The sequence below is a fragment of the Electrona antarctica genome, assembly GCF_951216825.1.
Source record: "Electrona antarctica genome assembly, chromosome: 21".
In the NCBI taxonomy this organism is placed as follows: domain Eukaryota; kingdom Metazoa; phylum Chordata; class Actinopteri; order Myctophiformes; family Myctophidae; genus Electrona; species Electrona antarctica.
In genome coordinates, this window is record NC_136802.1 from 34,319,670 (window position 1) to 34,345,663 (window position 25,994).

At 43.6% G+C, this 25,994-nt stretch overlaps 3 protein-coding genes and 1 pseudogene across 4 annotated transcripts in view; all 4 read left to right on the forward strand.

Moving 5' to 3' along the window:
- Nucleotides 1-10,627, forward strand: part of LOC306914349 (retinal guanylyl cyclase 2-like) — a gene marked incomplete at both ends in the record, with an annotated part of 21,769 nt that extends 11,142 nt beyond the window's left edge. The window contains 12 exons of the mRNA XM_079491345.1: nucleotides 402-555; nucleotides 1,430-1,573; nucleotides 2,107-2,255; nucleotides 4,007-4,170; nucleotides 5,317-5,440; nucleotides 6,439-6,507; nucleotides 7,849-8,023; nucleotides 8,184-8,223; nucleotides 8,342-8,400; nucleotides 8,688-8,773; nucleotides 9,393-9,481; nucleotides 10,534-10,627. Of these exons, the coding sequence (XP_079347471.1) occupies nucleotides 402-555; nucleotides 1,430-1,573; nucleotides 2,107-2,255; nucleotides 4,007-4,170; nucleotides 5,317-5,440; nucleotides 6,439-6,507; nucleotides 7,849-8,023; nucleotides 8,184-8,223; nucleotides 8,342-8,400; nucleotides 8,688-8,773; nucleotides 9,393-9,481; nucleotides 10,534-10,627 (1,347 nt within the window). The remainder of the gene's footprint in view (nucleotides 1-401; nucleotides 556-1,429; nucleotides 1,574-2,106; nucleotides 2,256-4,006; nucleotides 4,171-5,316; nucleotides 5,441-6,438; nucleotides 6,508-7,848; nucleotides 8,024-8,183; nucleotides 8,224-8,341; nucleotides 8,401-8,687; nucleotides 8,774-9,392; nucleotides 9,482-10,533) is intronic.
- Nucleotides 10,628-12,956: 2,329 nt separating this feature from the next.
- On the forward strand, nucleotides 12,957-15,164 carry LOC306914350 (leukocyte elastase inhibitor-like; annotated as a pseudogene). The gene is made up of 3 exons: nucleotides 12,957-12,974; nucleotides 13,635-13,837; nucleotides 14,314-15,164. The product of its transcript is annotated as a leukocyte elastase inhibitor-like (transcript).
- A 716-nt stretch (nucleotides 15,165-15,880) lies between these two features.
- Nucleotides 15,881-16,885, forward strand: LOC306914351 (V-type proton ATPase subunit H-like; the record flags this gene model as incomplete). Its single annotated transcript, XM_079491346.1, has 1 exon — nucleotides 15,881-16,885. One exon carries the CDS (start codon nucleotides 15,881-15,883, stop codon nucleotides 16,883-16,885), a length of 1,005 nt encoding a protein of 334 aa, XP_079347472.1.
- Nucleotides 16,886-20,699: 3,814 nt separating this feature from the next.
- Nucleotides 20,700-22,088, forward strand: LOC306914352 (tripartite motif-containing protein 16-like protein; the record flags this gene model as incomplete). Its single annotated transcript, XM_079491347.1, has 1 exon — nucleotides 20,700-22,088. One exon carries the CDS (start codon nucleotides 20,700-20,702, stop codon nucleotides 22,086-22,088), a length of 1,389 nt encoding a protein of 462 aa, XP_079347473.1.
- Between the last annotated feature and the right edge of the window lie 3,906 nt (nucleotides 22,089-25,994).

Sequence of the window (25,994 nt, forward strand, 5' to 3'; positions counted from 1 at the left end):
CCAAGTATTAAGATTATAAAGATCGCTTTTGTCAATTTCACTTTCAATTTCACACGCACGCACGCACGCACGCACGCACGCACGCACGCACGCACGCACACACACACACACACACACACACACACACACAAAGTTGAGATGTCAGACTCAAACGATTTGTATAATTCCAAGTGGTCTACGCTCTGTGAACTGCATATTTCCGTGTGCTTTGCACAGCCTTTTCTTCAGACCTGCGGTCGCTTCTCACCTTGGCTTTAAGGCGTCTTACTGGTATATAAATGTTTTGCATGTATACATTTTTCAGGGTCTCCTTCATTTACGAGGCATATAGTGTTATACTTATATACAGTATATACATGTATAAATTTATATAAATGTAATGTATTTATATATTTTTTCAGGGTCTCCGGTACCTTCATTTACGAGGCATCAGCCACGGACGACTGAAGTCCAGGAACTGTATGGTTGACGGACGCTTTGTTCTGAAGATCACAGACTATGGACTTCAAAGCATCCTGGAGTCTGCAAGCATCTGTTGTCCTGAGGAACCCTATGGTATATACGTCTACGATATCTACTAGGGGTGTAATGATACATTTTAACAGCGATACGATACGTATCGCGATACATGGTTGACGATACGATACACAGACGATATTGGTTCATTATGGCGATACGATACGATTCAATGATTTGAAATCGATACAGTAACTACTAGTCAATACATTGACTTTTTGTAGTCAAGTAATTAAACCCCTCTTTTTCATTTTTCTTCTAAGAATTGCTATATACCACGCACAAAAATGTAGCATTGATACAATCGATGAATTGCATAGCAAAACGATTCGATACCGATTATTTCCATTGCAAAACGATACGATACATAGTCAATGTTGCTGTTTTCATTTCGATACACTTGCAGTTACTATATCGTTGCGCCCCTAACATCTAGTACCTATGTATTGTCTACTGTCCATCGTAGCGCGCCACCGAGTGGCGCGCTACGAGCTTGTAGGTCTGCTATTTTTGAAAAATCGAAGAACGACTGACATAGAAACATAGCTTTTTCAGAAAACTGTCAGGATGTAGACATTTTTAGAATCTGATCTCAGGTCAAAATGGGTATGGCTCCAGTGGCCCCCAGCTCTATGTACTGTACACATGTGTCCTACACAGATGATAGCTATAGCCCAACGTGTAGCTTCTTCTTTCACATCCATAAACCATACTTCAGTCTGCAAACATCTCCCCTTCCGAAGACATTCATGGTACCTTTACCCCTACACGTCACCTACACCCCATGTGTGTGTGTGTGTGTGTGTGTGTGTGTGTGTGTGTGTGTGTGTGTGTGTGTGTGTGTGTGCGTGTGCGCGTGTACGTGTGTGCGTGTGCGGTGTGCGCGCGTGGTGTGCGCGTGCGTGCGTCACAGACCAGTTATGGACGGCTCCAGAGTTGTTGAGGTCTCCAACCAAAGGAGGGACGCTCCTTGGAGACATCTACAGTTTCGGCATCATCACAAGTGAAGTGATCACCAGGACGCTCCCCTACGCCACGCTGGACATGCCTGCACATGGTGAGAGTCTGTCTGTCTGTCTGTCTGTATGTCTGTCTGTCTGTCTGTCTGTCTGTCTGTCTGTCTGTCTGTCTGTCTGTCTGTCTGTCTGTCTGTCTGTCTGTCTGTCTGTCTGTCTGTCTGTCTGTCTGTCTGTCTGTCTGTCTGTCTGTCTGTCTGTGGTTTTATTCACAATGTTTGCAATGTCAAATTAACTCAAACTATGCCAAATTGACGAGATTCTCGGCATTAGCTACTAAACCTGCCTGTGCCAGATGATGAGAATCTTGTCATTCCTTGATTTCTATTAATCCAGAAATAATACTCTTATATGTAGCGTATTTCAGCTTCACCGTCGCTAGGCGACGTTGCTTCCGCGGTGTGAGTGACGTCGTTGAATTGTATCCGCTCCGTGCGCGATCTTTAGCAGTGTTTTTTTCTCGGAATTGAGGCTCAGATTGAGGTGATATGCAGTGGTGTCATGCTCGTAGAACGCAGCACCACACCGTGGTACAAAAAAGTCTGTGTGTGCGTGTGCGTGTGCGTGTACGTAGAGATCTTACACAGGTTGAAGAATCCGCCTCCATTGTTCAGACCTTCAGTCTCTGCTGATGAGGCTCCGGCAGACTGTTTGAACCTGATGCATTCCTGTTGGAGTGAAGACCCACAGAAAAGACCTGCAGTAGACAAGATCTTTAAACAGGTACCCTATAGTACCCTATACGCATGTACCCTATGAACCCGGTCATACTGTTTAAAGGACCACTTCACCACTTTTCAACCTATCTTCATATAATAGGTCCTCACTAATAATCATGATAAAATGGCACAAATTTTTGTCTGTGTTTTATAGGAGTTCCAGTGATATCATCATTAGGCAGATTATTTTTTAAACACGATATTTTTTACAAAAAATGTCATTATCGTGAGAACGGTGGCTTCCATTTTCGCATTGCAACTTTTCAGGACTGGAAAGCCTGCAGTTTTTATTAGCTTGTATTCCCCATCGATGATGTCACTGGAAGACGGTTTCTGAACTGCCCACAGCCCTCCTATGAGACACAGACCGAGTAGAAAAAAATTTGCGCCATTTTTTTCATGATTATTAGTGAGGACCTATTATATGAAGATATGTTGAAAAGTGGTGAAGTGGTCCTTTAAGGTAAGTGTTTTATGTAAGGGATAATGTCTGGCTATAGGTGGTCATTGTTGGGAGATAATTCGTCGGTGGTTAATCACCCTGAAGGTGAATTATCTCTCAACAATGACCACCCACCCATCCCGCTTATTACACAGCTACTTAATACAGAAATTAATAAATGTACCCAAAAGTGACAACAAAACAAAGTATTTCCTCGCTTACGGTAATGAAATTATTCCAAGTTGGCCCTGCAGAGGCCAACTTCTTGAAAGCATGCTGTTTAGTTAAATTACATTGTGTGTTAGTTCAGGGATTCTCAACGTTTTTGGCCGGGGACCCCCGAAAATGCTTTGGCAATGTCTCGGGACCCCCGCCCCGCCCCCTCCCGACCCCCAATATAAATTGACTGCTACAATAACCTTAAACCATTTTGGGCGGGAACCCCTTTTGGTGTTTTAAGCCTTGTTATAATTTAGCTATTGAAAAATAGCAGATCTACAAGCTCATAGCGCGCCACCGAGTGGCGCGCTACGAGCTTGTAGGTCTGCTATTTTTGAAAAATCGTGAAAATATTTTTTTTGGAAAATAATTTGGGGACCCCCTAAAATAATTTGGCGACCCCCCGAGGGGTCGCGACCCACGGGTTGAGAACCCCTGTGTTAGTTTACATGGCTGTCATGTTGGGTACAGCATAACATCCAAGCAGAGCAGCGGCTGCAGCCACGTGCTCCGAGCCTTGGATTAGGCAGCGGTCTGTTATAGCAGTGGTTCCCAAAGTGGGGTCCGGGGACCCCCAGGGGTCCTTGAGGGAGTTCCAGGGGGTCCTCAGCTAAATGATAGTTAGGAACCAAATGGACCCTTATGCGTCTGTAACTCTCAGTGTGTACAAATGGAACCAAATGGACCCCAATGGGTCCATTTGGTTCCATTTGTACACTCTCAGAGTTACTTTAACATTGATTTTACAATACAAATTGGGAGTCCCAGAGTTAGAAATGACATTAAATGGAGGTCTACTCTGTAGACTAATATGCATGTGAAACTGGGTCCTTGAAATTAAACTGGTTGAGAAACACTGCTAGAGCCGTCAAAATCCTCTCTTATGGGGGTCCCTGGCATATATTTTTCAAATGGGGGTCCGCGGGCTCATTAGTGTCAATTTGGGGGTCCTTGACATGAAAAAGTTTGGGAACCACTGTGTTATGAAATAATAACACACCACTGAATTTGGCGATTGACCAATCAGAATCAAGCATTCATCCAAGCCGTGTAGTAATATAGTCTAAAGGTATTAATAATGTGTTTGTATACAGTTTAAAGGCATCAACAAAGGGAAGAGGGCTAACATCATAGACTCCATGTTGAGGATGTTGGAACAGTACAGCTCCAACCTGGAGGATCTGATCAGAGAAAGAACCGACGAACTGGAAGTGGAACGCAGCAAAACAGAGAAACTCATCAGTCAACTTCTGCCACCGTAAGTCTGTCTGTCTGTCTGTCTGTCTGTCTGTCTGTCTGTCTGTCTGTTAACACTTTTTTTGCCCCTGGATCTTTCAAAAATAAAGGCGCTAGAGTGCCCAGCACATGAGGGAGATTTTACTCTGAAAGCCCCGCCTTCCATTTCCCCCCAAAACCGGGATGTGAAACTTTCCATTACCACCTCGTGCTAATTAGTCTGATCTCTCAAGAGTTAATATTCCAAACGAGATGCTTGGTTAAGTCAGAAATAAGGACAGGACATCTGCGTTCTGATCAAAACCATGGACAGCGACGTAGTTCAGAGATAATAGCAAGATTTGTTGGCCCGTAAACAAGGAAGTGAATGGCAGCGCGTGCAAGACCAGTGCAGAGCTGAGACAGAATGGAAGTGGAGGCCATAGTGGATGTGGTGAGGAGAGGCAGACTGTGATGGTACGGACACGTTGTAAGGAAGGAAGAGAACGATTGGGTGAAGAAAGTAATGTCGATTAACTTGAAGGGGACAAGACCCAGTGGCCGGCCTAAGAAGACCTGGCAGACGACCGTGTTAGCTGACATGAAAGCGCTCGGCATCGATCGCGTGGTGGCCATGGACTGTTCCCGGTGGAAGAAAGCCATAGCGAGAGTCAAGTCCAACCCAGCGGTGCCTGGAAAGCGGACTTTAAACCGATGATGATGATGATGATGATGATGATGATGATGATGCACGCAAGACATGTCTGAGAGCGCTGAGCAACGGCCGCTGTCAAAAAGTGGATTTTAGCGGTTGCATTTTACACCATTATAAAGGACCTAAAGACGTGTCCACATGTCCTGGGCCTCCTGCGGGTGTACTTATAAAGACGTGTGGGGACGTCCTGGTCACAATAAGTGTTAATTATTAACTATTTCGCGTCAGTGTGGAACCTGAATATTATGTGGATTTCCTCCTCTTCAATAATCTATTATAATATTGATTGATATATTTGTGTCTGGATAGCTCGAGCTCGAGCCTTTGGACCACAAGTGCATGGGTTTGATCTCATAATAAAGCACCTCCGACCTAATGTTAATGTCTGACTGTACCTCTGTGATGCTTACGTTTATGACTAATGAAGTATATAATCAATGTTAATAATATCACTAATACAATTAACCCTTTCAGGTCTGTGGCTCAGGCCTTGAAGAAAGGTAAACAAGTGGATCCCGAACATTTTTCAGAATCAACGCTTTATTTCAGCGACATCGTCGGATTCACAACCATCTCTGCTCTGAGTGAACCCATAGAGGTAACATTAATAATTAATAGATTTGCAGCAACGGAGCACATTTCAAGGTGCACCAGGCGCCATCTTGGATGTAGCTGAAGTATAGCTAGAGGTAGCCAAAACACCCCCGAGGCGATCGACAACCACAGGAGGTTTGATTAATTCTAACGCGACTAGCGACGGGACCGCGATGGGCCGTCAAAAACATAATCTTTGGTTAGAATTGGACGGATTGATTTAGATCAAGAGTTATTCACGTTTTAAGATTTTCGGTCTCATCCACTAAACCAAGAACAGTGATCGGCTGGGTATGTATGTCGGTATATTCCACCGGCCAATGAGGGACCACTATTCTCGATGTTGTGACCTAAAGTACGTTTCAAAATTGGTATAAGGTCAATAGGGGGTATGTCGGGGTACTCCAACAGCCAATAAGGGACCACCATTCTTGGTGACATAACCAAGGTTGGTATATTGTATAAGGTCAATAACGGGTCTAAAGGATTTAGAATAGCAGAGAGCTCTAGGACTCAGAGCAGCAGTCGTACCCAGACAGACAGCAGAGCGCTCTAGGACTCAGAGCAGCAGTCGTACCCAGACAGCAGCAGAGCGCTCTAGGACTCAGAGCAGCAGTCGTACCCAGACAGCCGCAGAGAGCTCTAGGACTCAGAGCAGCAGTCGTACCCAGACAGAGAGCTCTATAGGGACTCAGAGCAGCAGTCGTACCCAGACAGAGAGCTCTAGGACTCAGAGCAGCAGTCGTACCCAGACAGCAGCAGAGAGCTCTTGGACTCAGAGCAGCAGTCGTACCAGTAGTGGTGAGCGCACTTCATTGTGTGCTCTGCTTGCGCACAAGTCGCAAGTTGGCAGCTCGACAGAGTGCATTTCTAGTTATTAATGCACCCATATTGTAATAATTCATGAATAAATTAAATTCTTCCATATTCTAATTTAATTAAATTATGTGTTTGGTTGGCAGGTGGTTGACCTTCTGTAATTTATGTGTGTTTGATTGACAGGTGGTTGACCTTCTGAATGACATGTACACCACGTTTGACGCCATCATTGGTTCCCACGACGTGTACAAGGTGACCTTTGAACCCTCTGACATTGATAGGAAAGTCTTCACCACCAGCGGTCACCAGGGGTCTAGGAATGTAGGGGTCTAGGAATGTATTCACCAGGGGTCTAGGAATGTATTCACCAGGGGTCTAGGAATGTATTCACCAGGGGTCTAGGAATGTATTCACCAGGGGTCTAGGAATGTATAGGAATGTATTCACCAGGGGTCTAGGAATGTATTCACCAGGGGTCTAGGAATGTAAGGGTCTAGGAATGTATTCACCAGGGGTCTAGGAATGTAAGGGTCTAGGAATGTATTCACCAGGGGTCTAGGAATGTAAGGGTCTAGGAATGTATTCACCAGGGGTCTAGGAATGTATTCACCAGGGGTCTAGGAATGGAGGGGTCTAGGAATGTATTCACCACGGGTCTAGGAATGTATTCACCAGGGCTCTAGGAATGTATTCACCAGGGGTCTAGGAATGTAGTGGTCTAGGAATGTAGGGGTCTAGGAATGTATTCACCAGTTTAATAATTACATATATTAATTTGATATTTATATTAACAGGTGGAGACTATAGGCGATGCCTACATGTGTGCATCAGGTTTATAATATTAAATTAATGTATTTTATTGCGACCACAGGTCACATTTACTATGAAAACGTGCATTTCCCGTCGGTTGGTTGGTTAGTTGTTCCGTTACCGCATGACCATATATGGTTATGCCTTGTGACATCAATATTGGCCAGCAACTCTACATATATGGAGATCTAAGACCTGTTCTGATATTCCATATGTTGAAGAATGTTGTCCATCAACATCCTTCCCGGCCTTTGGGGCCTGCCGCAAAGTTATTAGTGCAGCCGGGCCTGGCAGCCGGCAAAAACTAGAGTTCTCAACAGGCCCGAAAATGAAGGCCCGGCCCTACCTGGGCCCTCATCAAACCCCGTACACTAAAGACACTGCCCCCGCTGCGACCCTTAGATCACCCTTTGATCAACATATGGAATGTCAGAACATGTCAGCTCCATATAGCGCCAAAGCGACCCCCCATGCCAAAGCGCCAGCGCTCGCCCAGCAGCGCCCGGCACGCCGGTTCCGGCATATATAAGACGGAGGCAACAATTGTGCAAATAGCCAATCTACAAGTTCACAACGACCTTGTACATCTGCTATTCACAACATTTATCTGTGGAACCATTTTGTTGCTTGTCTGGGTGGGGGGTCCCCACTTCAAATATGATTACTTTGGGGGGTCACAGCCTGAAAAGGCTCCTAAAAATGCTAACCTTATATTAAACACATAGATACGGAAGCTGCTGGTTATTATTCATAATGAATTAATTCTTGTTTTATTATGAATAGGTGGAGACTATCGGAGACGCCTACATGTGCGCGTCAGGCGTTCCCAACAGGAATGGGAATCGTCACGCAGGAGAAATGGCCAACATGTCACTAGACATCCTTCACGCTGTCGGACTCTTTAAGATCAAACACATGCCTGAACTTAAAGTCAAAATACGCATCGGACTGCACTCCGGTAAGGATAACTTTGTTAATAATTTCCATGTGTGCGTGCGCGCGCGCGTGTGCGTGTGCGTGTGTGGGAGTGCGTGTGACCCTAATTACAGTAACTACACGTTACCGTACTTAACTAACTACACTGTGTGTGTCCGTGTGTGTGTGTGCGTGCGTTACAGGTCCAGTCGTAGCAGGAGTTGTAGGACTGAAGATGCCGAGGTATAATAATAATAATGTATACTGGTACATTATGTAATATATATGTAATGTACTACTACAGGTATTGTGTATGTACACACACATATATGTGTGTGTAATGTATCATGTAATATTACAGGTATTGTCTGTTTGGAGACACAGTGATGATGGCCTCTGGTATGGAGTCTTCAGGACTACGTATGTAACACACACACACACACACACACACACACACACACACACACACACACACACACGCACATGCACACAACTAGAAGTATAATAATTGTTGTTCAATGTTAATTTCATAGACTATGATGAAAATGTTGGTTGGCTGACACAAACTAAACAAAGACTAAGCTATGATGACTCAAACAATTCCTCAATATATTGGCAATGTGAAAATCATATACTATGTGTCCTTTCAGACTATAGGATCATACCATGTGTCCTTTCAGCCTATAGGATAATGTGTGTCCTTTCAGCCTATAGGATCCATATCAGTGGATGTACCGTTAAGATCCTGCAAAGCCTGAAAATGGGCTTCAAGATCGACATCAGAAAGACACAGGTAACACGCACGCACGCACGCGCGCACCCACGTGCACACAGAGGGTGTCTCCATTTAGCCCCCAGACTATTAATGTAGTCATTGGCAGTCTGAAGCTTAGAGTATATATGAATAGAGACGGCACCCGAGTTCTCCTTCCGGTTAGGAACAGAGTGCATTCTGGGATTGATTGGGCCAAAGACATGAACGCGCTGCCATTGCACTGCAACCGCGTTCACGTGTCATCATGAACGTGCGCAATGATAGTCAACGGACCAGCGCGTTCATGTTCTTGGCCCAGCGCTGCAATACCAAATTCGGCCACTATGTTCATTGCGCCTCAGGGTTTCCTCCGGGTGCCGTCTGTATTCATATATACTCTAAGGTCTGAAGTCTGAAAGGCATGACCAGCATATGGAACTATGCTGTATGTAACGATGTTTTGCCGTCTATGCACTATAATTTGTAACTGTCTGTTATCCTATTGTCTGACTGCACTGGCAGTGCTTATGTTCATTGTACAAGTTATTCCTGTACTTCTGATTATGTGGACCTAAATAAACATTCCGTGTTTGTGTGTGTGTGTGTGTGTGTGTGCGTGTGCGTGTGCGTGTGCGCGTGCGTGCGTGCGTGCGTGCAGGTTCTTTCCCCAACAGAAAACACTTACTTCCTGGTTGGTAGAGAGGGATTCGACAAACCACTTCCTATTCCTCCTGATGTCCTTGGAGGGTATGTACAGTATTATTATTATTATTATTATTATTATTATTATTATTATTATTATTATTGGCAAGCTTCCGTCACCTCATAGCTGTCAGTGCTATTTTGCATGACTGTGTTGTTTAACACATAAACAGCTTAAAGTCGGGAATGTTACATGACTCAGCTACCCAGATGATGGCAATAATACTAGTCTTGTGTTACCAGACTGTTGCCTCTCTGAATGTTACATGACTCAGCTACCCAGATGATGGCAATAATACTAGTATTGCGTTACCAGACTGTTGCCTCTCGCAATTTCCAAATGCTTCCATCATACATCTATAGTTGGGTGCCACCGATATTGTCCCTTATCATTTGACCCATTTAGGCCTGACCTCAAAATTTTAAAAAATCCTTCTAAATCCTCTAGTTTTCTGAAATAAATATTTTCACGATTTTTCAAAAATAGCAGACCTACAAGCTCGTAGCGCGCCACTCGGTGGCGCGCTATGAGCTTGTAGATGCTATTTTTCAATAGCTAAATTATAACATAATGTTTAAAACCCCAAAAGGGGTTCCCGCCCAAAATGGGTTAACTGTCCTTTTGTGCAGATCACGCAAACCTCAGCAAAAAGAAAAGGACAATATCGATGGCCTCCAACTGTATATAGCATTCGGAGATTGTGGAATTGTTGTCTGGCTACGCGATACTACAATAATACTAATCACTGTATTCGTAGTAGTAGTCTTACCGTGCATTTCATGAAAACTCCTTTCGGTCGTAAGTTGATTGATTCGGATCCTTCGTATTTCTAGTTTATTATTATTGAAAAAATCACACCTGAAGTGAGCCGTGCAACTGTACCGTGTGGGGGTCCCCGGGGGGTCCCCGCAACATCCAGACCCCCTGGCGGCCCAATTCCGTTGAGCCGCCCCTTGCGTCTGAAACCGTTGAAAAATGACAGAGTTACAGTGTGGGGGTCCCCGGAACATCCCGTCCCCCAGGAATGACCTTTCTTTACACACCATTTCTAACCTGTCTGTCTGTCTGTCTGTCTGTCTGTCTGTCTGTCTTAAAGGACCGCTACCCATGGTATTTGTCTCGATGAAATTCCAGTGGATCGGAGACAGAAGTTCCTGGACCGACAAGCCAAGACAGCCATGAAGAAATAACATGCACGCACGCATACATACACACACACGCACGCACACCCACACACACGCAGATCTATATATTTGTTTATGATACAATTATAATGAGACTATAAGACAATATATAGAGATACCAATTATAATGGGAAGTATCAAATGACTTTATTTTGCGTTGATAACTTAGTTACATATGAATGATGATTATAAATGCATAAAGTCTTGTAACCTTTAACTATACATATTAGGTTCAGGGGGGGGGGGGATTTGTCACGTCAAACGTTTGATGCATCACCCACTGTCAGGGTCCCCGGTGCCGCTGTCATATAGGTGGTAGCAGCCTACATTTAACGGCAGCTGTCGTAAAAGCTCAGCTCAGCAGATACTATGATGGATAATGTACCGGTCTGTATGTTATCTGTACCAACGTCAGTGGTGGAAAAAGTACTCAGTTGTTTTACTTAAGTAAAAATACCAATACTGCAATGTAGAACTACTTTGTTACAAGTAAAAGTACGGAATTGAAAATGTACTTGAGTAAAAGTACAAAAGTATCGGCATCAAAATGTACTTAAAGTACTAAAATTAAAAGTACTCATATTGCAGAATGTCCCATTTCACAAGTTCAAAATGTGTACAAAATCTATTGAAAATAGTAGATCTGCTATTTTCAAATGGCTGAAATGTATAGGGTTGAAGTGGTTAATGTATGTTTTCTAATCAAAATTAAAATCTCCAAAGTAACTAGTAACTAAAGTTTTCAAATAATTGTAGTGAAGTAAAAGTAAAAATGTAGGCTCTGAGATGTAGTGGAGTAGAAGTAAAAGTACTGGAAATTGGAAATACTCAAGTAAACTACAAATACCTCAAAATTGTACTTAAGTACAGTACTTAAGTAAAAGTATTTAGTTACTTTCCACCACTGACCAACGTGCATTGAGTGACGACAGCTGGACAGCAACAAACCGCAGAGCAGTAGTGCACTGTTGTTGCACCCAAACGAATGTATGAAGAAGACACTGAGGTGGCTTTGCTTGTCCCCGTGGAAGGGACATTTAGATTTAAAAAGGTAGCCTATCCGATGGAAGCGTGGATAAAAGCGCGCTTGTGTGCAAATTATGCAATAAAGAATGTGCTTATCATGTCAAGCCTCCGGAATCACCTTAATGCGAAACATGCTGCAGCAGCTAGCGTTGAAGCTTAGACTAGTTTCCGGTCTGCTTTGCTATGTTCCGTGAATTTGTTTTGTCACTTGAGTAGAAAGGTGACCAAACGAAGTCATGTTTCCAGGCTGGCAAGTGGAAACCAGGCTAGTGGAATCTTTATAGGCGTATTATACTGAAATGTTGCTATTGGTTGCTAAATCTGTTAGATCACATCACACCTGCTAGTGATTACATCCACAAACAAACTCTGTAGCTCCCTGTGTTCAGCTGACTAGTGTAGGCTACATCTATACACTCAATGAATATTAATGAATGAATGGATAGAAACCCCAATTGAATACTTTTTGTTTTGAGGGCCCTCCTATACTGTATGTCCAGCTTTGATGGTTTGTGTAAGCACAAACCATCACAAACCAAGCTTTCGCTGTGGCGCGACAGCTTGGCTAACAACACTGCAGAGCTCAAGAACCTGATGTTGGATAGGAATTTGTGGAGGGCAGCGATCCAGGAATCCCGAGTTGGTGTTGGCTAGACCTCACTCTCGCAGGAACTAAACACAAATATTGAAGACAAAAGGTAAACACAAACATTGAAGACAATTGTGAGGACGCAAATTGTGATTGGCCAGAATGAGATGATGTATGATGACGTTGGATAAGAGCACCCCTCACTTCACACGGGTGTGATTTTTTTCCCCCATTTTATATGTGAATTTTCTGTAAATAAGCTGATAATTTAATTTAATTACATTCAAGCGTTAAGATTATTAAATGTAAATCATGCACAGAAATGTTTTATTTAGGCAACATGATCATTCATTGATTTATTCATTAAGTCAGACTGTGCATTCACATTTACATTTATATTTATTGATAGACTATATTAACTCAGTCTGAGCAAGTAGGCTACAGTATAATAATTCTCCATTAGTCCAATGTACTACATTTCTGGTGTGAAATGTTCTATAACATCCCCCTCCCCCCAAAAAAGGCGCGGGGACCCCCAAATTCGGAAAAAATTAAGCCTTTTCCGGAAGGTATATTTCCTAGATCTTTTGTGTGTTCATAAGCATGACTACAGTTACCAGAATCAACTGAGAAATCTTTCATATCATTTTTTTCTATTGAGATATATAAGTATAGCCATTTTAAGCTTGGCCGGCTGCCATTTTGAACGCCATTTTTTAAATGACGCCGTTCCAGAAGGTATATTGCTATGTCCAGAGGTACCAGAATCAGTTGAAAAATCCTTTGCAACATATGGGACACCATCTTGAAAATGACAACTTTCTGAGGACTATATTTAGACTTTTAGTGTGTTATTTAGCATGCCCAATACTACCAGAATCCATCGAAAAACCTTTTGTATCAAATTTCTTTTTGGGGGGGGGGGTTAAACCATATATCGACTCACCTAATTGGTTACATCCACTCGAACACGTGCAACTGCACTGACACAGAACTCCTTATTTATGCATGGATGACATCACGGTGATGATGATGAATGTCGAGGAACGGCAGCTTGAAGCCGGAACGTACTGCATCATTGAGACACTAGCAAACAACGATAACACTCCGATTGCCCGGGGTTATTTAATCCATCCCGGCGATTCATAGTAGTGGAGTACTTTTACAGACGGACCGGATGTTATCCCAGATGTGGCTGTAGGTATTATCCAACGCGACTAGCGACGGGACCGCGGTGGGCCATCTAAGACATGATCTTTTCTTGGAATTAGACGGGATGATTTAGATCGAGAGTTATTAACGTTTTAACACTGGTTTGGACACTGCTCACAGTCACAATGCCACCAACCCCCCTGGCAGCAGCCAGCAACACTTTTTCCTCTGAATCTGTTCAAACAGCTGTCAGAAAATTGCAACACTGGCAACGTGTTCTACTCTCCTCTCAGCATCTCCTCTGCTCTGGCCATGGTGTTGCTGGGGGCCCGTGGCAACACGGCCACACAGATGTCAGAGGTCCTGCACTTTAAGGATGATGAAGTCCACATGGACTTCTCTAAGCTCATGGGTGACCTGAACAAGTCAGGACAGTCCTACGCCCTGAGGCCCTCATTTATCAACGCGGCATACGCCACAATATGGGTGCACGCCGGAATTACCGCGGCATTTATCATTTCCGCAAAACCTTGAGCTGTCGTAGGCTTTGTTCTCAGCTGTTTTTTGTCGTACACAAGCGGAGCAGCATTGTCTGAACTGCTGACTGGCTGTCACAGGCATCTAAACATATGTTTTCACTCCTAAAAAGTATAAAACTAATAATACATGTGAAAAAAATATATTTTGTAAAGGCATTGGTAAGGATGCCTTTACAAGCAATTAAAATCGTGCAATTAAAAACAATGTTGCAAGTTTGCTTAAGCCATTTAAACAGTGTTTTGCATGAGCGCATACCTTATAGGCCTATACGAGGATTTGCGCTGCCTGCGCTGGAATCCCCCGCCACGGCGACGTGAGTGTACTACAAAACCGACGCTCGAATTTGGGGCAGATTTTACACTCAATTGATAAATGAGGGCCTAAGTCTGGCCAACTGCCTATATGGAGAGCAATCAGTTTGTTGAGGAGTTCTTAAGTGCCACCAGATCAGAGAGCACTATGACGCACAGCTTGAGCCTGTGGACTTCATTGACAATGCAGAAGGAGCCAGGCTGAAAACAACAACAGCTGGGTGGACAAACAGACGCAAGATAAAATCAAAGACTTGCTTGCCCCGGGTGTGGTGAATGGAGATACCAGGCTGGTGTTGGTCAATGCCATCTACTTCAGAGCCAAGTGGGAAGAGTCGTTCCATGAGGAAATCACCTGGGATGATCAGTTCAGACTTAGCAAGACTGAAAGGAAGCCGGTGAAGATGATGTACCAGAATATGTTTCCTCTTGCCTTCATTCCTGAGGTCAACTGTCAGATACTTGAGCTGCCCTACGGGGGGGAAAGACCTCAGCATGCTCATATTTCTGCCCGTTAAGAAGATGGAGGACGATACAACCGGCCTAGAGAAGCTAATCCGGGCAAGATGGAGCCGAGAACAGTTGAGCTGGGCCTGCCTCGTTTCAAGATGGAGGAGACGTATGACATGAAAGGCATCTTGATCAAGATGGGCATGGTGGACGACACACAGATTGACTTCTCCGGGCATGTCTCCAGCCAACGACCTGGTGCTTTCCAAGGTGGTGCACAAGGCCTTTGTGGAAGTTAACGAGGATGGCACTGAGGCAGCTGCCGCCACTGCTGCCACTATGGTATATTATTCTGACAGTGCCGAGTTCCCTGCTCCTCACTTCGTTGCTGAGCACCCTTTCCTCTTCTTCATCCGACACAACCCCACCGTGACTGAGCATCCTCTTTGCAGGCCGGTACTGCTCCCCTCCTTGAGTCAGATCTCAGCCTTTTTAATCTCACTGAAACCTGAGGTCTGACCTGAGGTCTGAGGTCTGACCTGAGGTCTCAAGAGAGACCTATAACGCAGTAAAAGATTCTGTCCAGAAAGCCACATTTAGTAATATAGGAGGATGGGTCCCTCATACACATTTTAGAAACCAACCGCAGCCAATGTAGTCAGGGAGCCAGTCACCCCAAATATGAGAGGACCTGTGATGTCATGCCGTACTATTTATTTGTGTTTTTGGGGGGCGCTAGCCCCTCCTATATTCAGCTATACTGTATCTTCGTCTTACACAAACATTAAATTCCCATTGACAATGAATGGAGAATTTACGTCATATGTGTGGACGAGCAAATCGGCTATTTCCGTCTTACACAAACATTAAATTCCCATTGACAATGCATGGACAATTTACGTCATATGTGGACGTAATATAGAGCCAAATATACAGCCTGTTGAACTCCATATTTGGACGTCAATATGGCACAGTACTGATGACGCCAGATTCTCTGGCAGAGATATACACTCCACTGGGCATCACTTTTCTAGTTGTAATTGTTTTTATGAAGGTGTGTCTATGTCCAAGATAGAGTTCCGCACGGGCACATAAAGAGACCTCCCAACCTTGAACAACTTTCGTCCGGTCACTCAGGGAAGTGGGTGGCGTGACATTTCTGTCGGGACACCTTGTGTCACATATTCAAAGATGGACGATATTCGTGATGTTGTGGCCGCTGCAGCTTCCTCCAACAGCATCGCTGCAGAAGTAAGCGTGGTTCGAAACACTGATATCTACTGGCAGTCTTACAATGGTGAACTGTCCGCGGGGGTAGTTGAGTTCATCACGAGGTTCGACGAGGCTCGGGCTCAGCCCAAGGTGCAACAGGAAATTCTGAACAACGAAGGACAAAAGTGTGTGGAGACCTTTCTGAACCTGGTTACAAACATCTCGGATGAGAAGACGGTCCAGTACATCCTGACTATGATCGACGACGCTCTGGATGAGAATTACCAAGAGAGGGCCAACATCTGGATTGACTACGCCAAAGAGACGGGGAACATCGCATGGTCCTACTTCCTTCCCATGCTGAACCACCAGGACCCATTCATTGTCCACATGGCCGCAAGGATTATCGGCAAACTGTCAGCCTGGGGACGTGACACGATGCAGGGAGGCAACCTCGACGACTACTTTTGTTGGGTGAAGAATCAACTCGCACCAGAGAACATAGTTCCAGATCCAGAAACGGGTGAAGGCTCTCTTTACGTCCAGTGTGCAGTCGGGTGCCTCCACCTGATGCTCAAGGTTAATGAGTACCGCGCTGCCTGGATGGAGGCTGAAGGCATCGAATGCATCAAGGCTGTTTTGAGCACCAAGTGCGGCACACAGCTTCAGTACCAGTTGATCTTCTGCATTTGGCTCCTGGCCTTCAACCCCCAAATGTGTGAGCAGCTGAAAAGTTACGACATCGTGCCAGGATTGGCCAACATCCTCCAGGAGAGCAAAAATGACAAAGTGAAACGCATCATCATCAACGCCTACCGAAACCTCCTGGAGAAGTCTACAGAGCAGGAGACGTGCCAGGAGTATGCCCAGGCCATGATCAAGGGCAAGGTGCTGAAGACTTTGGAGAGGTATGACAGCAAGAACGAGAGTGTCAAGTTCTTGCTGAAGCGTCTGGGAGAGCATAAAAAAAAATACAAAAGATAAGTAGCCTTCGGAACTAATGGTTCAAGTACACCATTGGGACATTTGTTCGTATATCATGGGGTCATGTCCCCAATCAAACCGTTGGTGTTGAGTGGCAAGCAAGGACGCATTTGGTACCATTTTTGATAGTCTTTAGCATGACTCGGCCAGGATTGAACTCCAACCTACACATCCTTATGGAAGCTCTAACCACAAAGCCACATCTCAGATAGCATGCTGGACCCTAACTCCTTAATTTAGTAGTCTGGTCATCTGGAAGGGAGTGCACGTCTGAACAGTTCTGGGTTGAGAATGTCTTTAGAACTACGAACTCCTTAAGAAACCAAGCTGTTAGCGGTGTCAGATGGCCCACATGTTATCGTGTCTGTGTGACACTATCCAAGTGGCAAACAAGTGATTGAGCACCTGGCCGGAGCTCAAGTGCTGATGAACTACATGCACCATGAGGATCAGATGGTCCATTGCAACGCTGCCCCCTGCTGGGCTGTGCAGAAACCCCTGGTCCATACTGGGAACATCTGGAAACAAGTTGTCTACTGATCAACAGCGACCTAAAGCTGTGGCGGCCGGAAGCCAAACTGTTCTTGTGCTCGATGTGTCACTGTGGATGAGCGTTGTGCCGTATATGTTACAGTGGTAACATCTAGAAATCGTCGTCATCATTTTTGTTTTTATCTTTTTAATACATATGTTTATAGTACGCATTTATTTATTTCCCTATGTCCAGCTTTCAGGGTTTGTGTAAACACAAGCATTGAATGCCATTGCCAATGAATGGCCAGCTTTGAGGGTTTGTGTAAACACAAACATTGAAGACAAAGGTGAGGACACAAATTGTCATTGGCCGGAATGAGATGATGTATGATGATGATAAGAGCGCCCCTCACTCATCACACGGGTGTGATTTTATTTATTTAGTTTCAGGTTTGCATTACAGGGTATGTCCACTGTCCTTCGTCCTATGTTCAAGGGCTTTTGACGAGAAACAAAACTTAGAAATTGCTTCATGGTATATGGTGGATGTGCGTGTCCGGTATTAATACATCCTCGGCTTGTGTACTTAATATCTACGAGGGGTGTAATGATAGCCTATACACATAACCATTCGGTATGAGGCTTTTGGTTCCGCGAGCACTACGAACTGAATGGCACACTCTTTTTGTTTTAATCAACTATACACTCAACCAGACCCATTGTAAGAGAGCCCTAGCCTGGCTTGGCCAGCCTCATAGCGGGGATTCACTGAAGATTCTGGGGAGGAAACATCAGTGAACCCTCGCTATGAGTCTGGCCGCGCCAGGCTAAGAGAGCCCTCCCATGGCTAGCCTTGGTCCAGAGCGTCCAGTTCTCTCTAACGCCCTGTCGGGCTCTGCTGCACATGGACAGAAAAATTCCACTTCCGTGCAGTGGCTCTCGACCTCTTCAGGCCGCGGCCCACCCAAATTACCATATTTGATCCGGGACCCCCCCGACCCTGACAAGCACGTGGACTTGTTGAGCCTTTACATTTCGTTTGACTCCGTTCCATGCACAGACCAATATCGTGGAAATAGCCAATCTGCAAGCTCACAACGCCTCGAGTTCCTTTCTTTTTGATACAGCTTTTGTCCCCTCGCGGCTCATATTTTGCCATTGACAATGAAAGGAGAAATTAGGTAATTATGTCCGTCAAATATGATTTGTGGCAACACCAACATTAAATGCCATTGACAATGAAGGGAAAATGTACGTCATATGTAGACGAGCAAATCGACTAACCAATCACATAAATTCAGTTCATGAGATGATGTATGATGATTTATAATGATAAGATTGCCCCTCACTTCACACGGGTGTGAGGAATTATAAAGGCCTAAAATTGTCACTTCACTGTCATCTGGGGAGCCCCCCCAAAACATCGTGTGGCCGACCCACATGTTGAGAACCACTGCTTTAATGGACCGTTATGCTAACTGTACAAATGATATAGGCTATGCACATTGAAAGGTAGGCTACATTTTTATTAAATAAAGTAGCCTGTACAAAGTCCTTTTCCCTGAGCAATATTTGTGGTGGATTTTGGAGACCAATTTAAAGGATGACTGATTAGCAGACCAAACCCCAATGCACACACACACAGAGGCTTGTGTTCTGTCCTGAAGAAGGCAGATTTTCTGATGAAACGCATACATTAAGTTTGAATTGCAATTACGAATGTGTGATATGTACAGCCCCAGCAAAATGATCCAAGTCTAAAACATAGACCCAGTTGCAGCCATTTTGTAAATTATATGTGCCCGAGGTTGATTATCAATTACTGTGGTATAAAGGTGATCTGTGCCAACTGTGGATTAACCATGAGCAGATGTACACATTTATGCAGTTTATTGGCAGCCATATTGGAAAACATGCTGCCATATTGAAACATGTTAATTACCTGCTAGAATTACCTCCAGAACATATTATGTTATATCAAAAATATTCTCACAAGACTGCAAATGATGGAGCACACACATACAAATAAATAACAATCTCGCCCACTTCTAAACCTGTGATGTTGCCAATAAATATGATTCTGAAGGGCGGCTATAGAGAGAAAGCCCTGACAGCACCTTATGGCCCTGGTGCAGTGACACTGACTGTCCTGCAGAGGTCACCATATAACCACTCATACAGAGAGGAGCAGTACAGAGAACATCAGGCCGCATTCAGTTCAGTGAGTCTCAAACTACTGGGACTTCATGTTTCTTTGGTATTTCGCCCAGGTGGGCGTGGCTATATGCCTAAACCCTATCCTTTAACCTTACAAAAACTATGCCTAAAAGTGTTGTGAGCTGTGAGTTTGAAGATCTACTAAAGGGACAAACTGTGAAGTGGGGGGTGCTAATATATTAAAGTCTAACTCATGTTGATTAGGTGATGTAATGGTGAACAAACGGTGCCAACACAAACATTAAATGCCATTAACAATAAAGAGACAATATTACATACATTTTCCCTTATTGTCAATGGCGTTTTTAAAACAAACTTGAACTAAAAACAAACATTAAACCTGACTAAAGTACTGTACTTAAGTAGCCTTTGAGGTATCTTTTACTTTATTTCAAATATGAGTATTTCAAATATGAGTCCAGGACGGGGAATCCGGACGTAAAAACAAATCCCCCAGTTACTTTGTTGATTTTGATCATTATTACAAAACATACATTAACCACTTTAGCCTTATATAAATTCCTGCCATTTGAAAATAGATGGTCGCATGGTGTTGCGTTGAAGGCTATACATTGGTTTATGAAACAGTCAAGAAAAGCAGAACTGGGGCGCCTGTTATTCCAGGTCCTGTTTTTCTCTATTTTACTGATTTCTCGATTTTACTGTAACATATACAAATGTATACATTTGAAAACTTCTGAAATGGGACATGCTGTATAATGAGTACTTTCTACTTTGGGCAATTTAACTACATTTCGATACCAATTCATACTCAAATACATATTTAATTACGGACATTTACTACATTGCAGTATTGATACTTCTAATTAAGTACAAAATGTTCACTCTCCCACTCCTAGTCCAATGCAATGTCTGAGAAACTGAACAGAAGTTTTAATTTGATGACACAACATCATGCAACAATAAAGAACGCAATTGAACCTTGAACCTCACTTGATGAGTGTCAGTAGTTTCCTGCCAAGCCTTTTCCTATAAGCACAAGGGACAAGGTTCAGTGTGGCTTGTCTTTAGGAACCAACCAGAAAGGACTCTCATGTCATGTGATCCCTGAGGAAATTCAAGCTAACTGAACTCTAGCCGTCAGACAGTCAATTGTACTAAAATGTCGCAGCAAGGAGTTCAACTAGACCAGGAACGATTCCACTGTTCTATCTGTCTGGATCTACTGAAGGATCCGGTGACTGTTACCTGTGGACACAACTACTGCAGTGGGTGTATTGAGGTCTACTGGAATCAGGATGATCAAATAGGGAAGTTCAGCTGTCCACAGTGTAGACAGACGTTCAAACTAAGACCCGTTCTGAAGAAAAACTGTTTTTTGTTGGCTGAGGTGGTGGAGAGCCTGAAGCAGACGGGACTCCCCGCCTCCACCAGGCTTCAGGAGAAAGAGCTTCATGTCATTCAGCAGAACGTCCAGCAGATAATCTGGGAGAGAGAGAAGGACGTAAAGATGCTTCACCAGGAGGTGGAGTCGATCAATCAATGTGCTGACAGAGCAGTGGAGGACAGTGACGCTGTCTTTACTGAGCTCACCTCTTCTGTTGAGAGGAGACGATCTGAGGTGAGGGATCAGATCAGAGACCGGCAGAAACGTGAAGTGAGTCGTGCTGAAGAACAGAGGAAGCGTGTGGAGCGGGAGGTCACTGAACTGAGGAGACATGCTGAGCTGGATCAGCGCTCACACAAAGAGGACCTGTTCCAATTTCTACAGCGTTACACTTCTCTCTCTACCATCGGCAAATCTACACACCCAGTCGGCAGCAATGCCCGCCCGCCGAGATACTTTGAAGATGTGACTACTTCCGTGTCCAAGATGAGGGACAAACTAGAGGACATTCTTAAAGAGGACAGGACACCTTCAGAGACACCAAACAGAACACAGGATTCTTCGGCATCGCAGGTACCCAAGACCAGAGCCGAGTTCTTACAATATTTATGTCCAATCACACTGGATCCGAATACGGCAAACCTATGGCTTTCTCTGACTAAAGGGAACAGAGAAGTAAAACGAACGGCCAAGCAGCAATCTTATCCTTATCACCCAGAGAGATTCAATGGACGGCCTCAGGTTCTGAGCAGAGAGGGTCTGACGGGACGCTGTTACTTCGAGGTACAGTGGAGCGGAGACTCTGTCGGTATAGCAGTCTCCCCTAAAGACATCAGCAGAAAGTGGACGTGGACCCAGCATAACGAATGTGAATGTGAATTTGGATTTGACGATAAATCGTGGTTTTTGAGGTGTACCAAACTGAAATCTAGTTTCAGACACAGAGGCGTCAAAACAAAACTTTCAGGTGGCGTGTCCTCCAGAGTAGGAGTGTACCTGGACCCCAGTGCGGGTGCTCTGTCCTTCTACGGTGTCTCTGACTATGGTGCCATGACTCTCCTCCACAGCGTCCAGGCTACATTCACCCACAAACTCCATGTGGGATTTTCTATCCCACACAACGGAGCCACTGCCACGTTGTGTGATCTCACCTCCTGTCTTTAGTTTTGTCCTGAATAGGGCTCAGAGTGGTTAATAATCTGTTTTAGTATTTTGTTCTCCTATTCATACACATTGGTACCATGTGTTGTTGTGTATGGGGTAATAATTAATTTATGGATTTGATATTCCATGTGAACAAACATTCGAAAAATGAATTGACAGACCTGTTTCCATTAAATTATTCCATTCAATATTATGTAATAGAAATCGTACTGTATGATAACTAATAAGAATACACTGGATACTATAGTTTAAAATACAGTGGTGGAATTAGTAAAATGGAAATACTCAAGTAAAGTAAAAGTACCTCAAAATTGTACTTAAGTAGACTACTTGAGTTCCACCACTGATTGTACAGTAAGTGAATTCCACTCCCTGGCAGAATCAATAAAGCTCTTATCTTACCCACTCTGTGTGTTGGTGCCTTTGCTCCCAGGCAAAGTAGCCTACAAATAAAGACTGGCCAGGTTTGTGATAAAAGGGTTAGCCTACTACAGGGGTTCTCAACCCGTGGGTCGCGACCCCTCGGGGGGTCGCCAAATTATTTTAGGGGGTCCCCAAATTATTAAAAAAAGAAAAGAAAAAAAAAATATTTTCACGATTTTTCAAAAATAGCAGACCTACAAGCTCGTAGTGCGCCACTCGGTGGCGCGCTATGAGCTTGTAGATCTGCTATTTTTCAATAGCTAAATTATAACAATGCTTAAAACACCAAAAGGGGTTCCCGACTTCCCGCCCAAAATGGTTTAAGGTTATTGTAGCAGTCAATTTATATTGGGGGTCCCGAGACATTGCCAAAGCATTTCCGGGGGTCCCCGGCCAAAAACGTTGAGAACCCCTGGCCTACTAGACTTACTATATACACAATATAGAAGATATAGTAATCTGTCCAATGATTGAAATGGCTGACTACCTGAAACATCAAGTGGTAAACGCCACGTCTATTTATACAGTACATATACTCATTATTGAGTGAAACAAACAATACTTACATATCATTATTGTCTCACTTAGAAAAGGCGCCTTGTAAAAAGGTAACAAGGAAACTCGCGTATTGCATCTGTGTCATAAACTCCTGTTAACCCATTAAGACCTGAGGCCTTCTAAATCCAAACTGTTGTCTGAAACAGTGTTGCTCAAACTTCATGTCAAGGACCCCCACAATTATATTGGACATTGGACACTGCTGATGGACACTAGATGGCGTCCACACAGAGTCTGTCAATTGCCTTCACGGTCACTAAAGATGTTAATGTCATTGTTTTTGCCAAAGTCACATTCCTGCCTAACTTTAGTGTCCATCAGCAGACACTGCATGTAATGAATCCTCATTACATGTATAAACTGTATACTCTATCTGAACTGAAAATGCACCTTTTTAGTCTGGCTTTTAACACGGTTTGAGGTTATTGTATGTTGTCCTTTGTTGTTCTTTTGTTTTTGTTTTATTATTGTGTAATGCTTTTACGCTTGCTTTTACTATTGCTCTACTAAGGTCTATTTGTTTTGGAAAGCACTTTGGGTCAACTGCTGTTGTTTTTAAATGTGCTAAATTAATAAAATTGACTTGACTTGCATGTGTTGAAGTCTGTTTCACATTTGAAATCATTTCATTTTTACACACTAGATCATGGGTCTTCAACAGGGGGTCGGGATCCCCTAAGTGTCTTCAGAGTTACTACAGGGGTCCGGGTTCCCTAGGGCAGGGGTTCTCAACCCGTGGGTCGCGACCCCTCGGGGGGTCGCCAAATTATTTTAGGGGGTCCCCAAATTATTTTCAAAAAAATAATTAATTTCTTTTTCACGATTTTTCAAAAATAGCAGACCTACAAGCTCGTAGCGCGCTATGAGCTTGTAGATCTGCTATTTTTCAATAGCTAAATTATAACAATGCTTAAAACACCAAAAGGGGTTCCCGCCCAAAATGGTTTAAGGTTATTGTAGCAGTCAATTTATATTGGGGGTCGGGAGGGGGCGGGGCGGGGCGGGGGTCCCCGGCCAAAAACGTTGAGAACCCCTGCCCTAGGGGGTCCTCAAAATTACTACATGGGGTAAACTTCTACAAGTTCACAACGTGCCACGTTGCAAAGTGTTGCGAGCTTGTACTGTAGATCAGCTATTTTAGCGGGAAGAGATCTAGTTAGATAATGACAATAATCAGTGTCGATTGGCCGGTATAATGGCACAGTGGGCTAGTCATACGGGACACCACAGGATACCGTGACGGTTCAAACCACGTGTCGGGTACTGAAAAAGAACCCATCAATGTGTGAGCAGTGGGCGCGGGGAGGGCCGTGTAGCTTTGCTTCGAAAGGTGCTTTATAAATAAAATTTACTTACTTACTTACTCCCTGTGGTTTCCAGACAATATAGTGGGGGGGTTATAGTAAAAACATAGATGACCATTTTGAAGTTTGAATGGGGTTTCTAGGTGTAAGTATGTAGGACTAGTAGCCTGCCAAAGTTTGTGCTATTGCCATTGAGAATGCATTGGGAGTTTAAGTTAAATAACTCAGAAACTACAAAACATTTCAAAGTAAAAAGTTCCAGCATGTTTCTCCACAGTAAGCTGAATTATAAAAAGTGTGAATGGAGTTTCTAGGTGAAAGTGATTTTTTTTGACGTGCCACTATCTGCCATTGAGCCCCATTAGGCCTATACATTTCTCAAATTTGAAAGCACTATATTTCTAAAACTATGAAACATTTCAAAGATTCCTTTTCAGGCAAATATGTCCACCGTAAGACAAACCTAAATAGGTTTAAATGGGAGCCAGAACGGTCTCAAAAGTCTCACAGATTTTGTACTCACAAGTTCAGATTTGTAACTCACGTGAGTGAATTGAACTCACAGGTTCACATTTGTGTTTTGTATCCACAAGTTCAGATTTGTGTTTTTTACCCGTGTTTCACATCTGTGTTTCAAATTTATGTTTTGTATTTTTGAGTGGTGCAAACCACTCCAATAACTAGCTTTGTCTGTATGTTTGTGTACCTGTGTACGTGTCTGTGCAATGTTTGTGTACCTGTGTACGTGTCCGTGCACAGGTGAGCATGGTTACCATGGTTAGTGTGTGACGTCACTGACATAGCTGATCAGACTATATAAGACCTTGCACCACTCAGTTCACACGGGTGTGATTTTTGTTTTACATCGAGTTTCAAAGGCACACTTAAACTTTGCAAAACATATTAATATTTACAAACAAAAAACTAATTAACTACAAATAATGTTTTCCCCCCACACACGTCATATAAATCCACAAACCCTTCATGTGCAAACTTCTACTCTGTGCTGTGCTTCTCTGTGCTGTGGAGAATTCTCTCTGCTGAAACTCTGCTGCGCTACTTTTTTCCGCAGACCCGGACCACTTCCTTGTTTACAACTGGATGAAATACTCCGACCTGTTTTAAGATTTATAGTGAATTCTTCAACTTTATTTTCTTCATTTCCACAGTTGTGCATGTATTAATATAATTAATATAATTGACCATTCGGTTTTTTTGTATAATGTTTTGAGAAATGCCTTTGATCACTTACTGTTAGCAACAACATTAGCCCCCAGTATTTACCATTGCGTTAGAATGTGTTTGTAGTTTGCACTGCATCGATGCTTGGAAGAGCTTCAAAGTCCCTGTGGGAGTTCCAGGGGGTCCCCAGCTAAATGATAGTTTGGAACCAAATGGACCCTTACAGGTCTGTAACTCCGAGAGTGTACAAATGGAACCAACACTCTCAGAGTAAATCAGCATTGTCCAGCAGAAGAAAATACATTATTTCCACACTACAAATGTTTTATTCAACCACATTGCCAATGTTGTTTGCATGTTGCCTAGTAAGAGCATTCATTTCATATTTTGGATAATTGATAATAATGTAATGAGTCATATTCGTGAATGCCTTTTACTT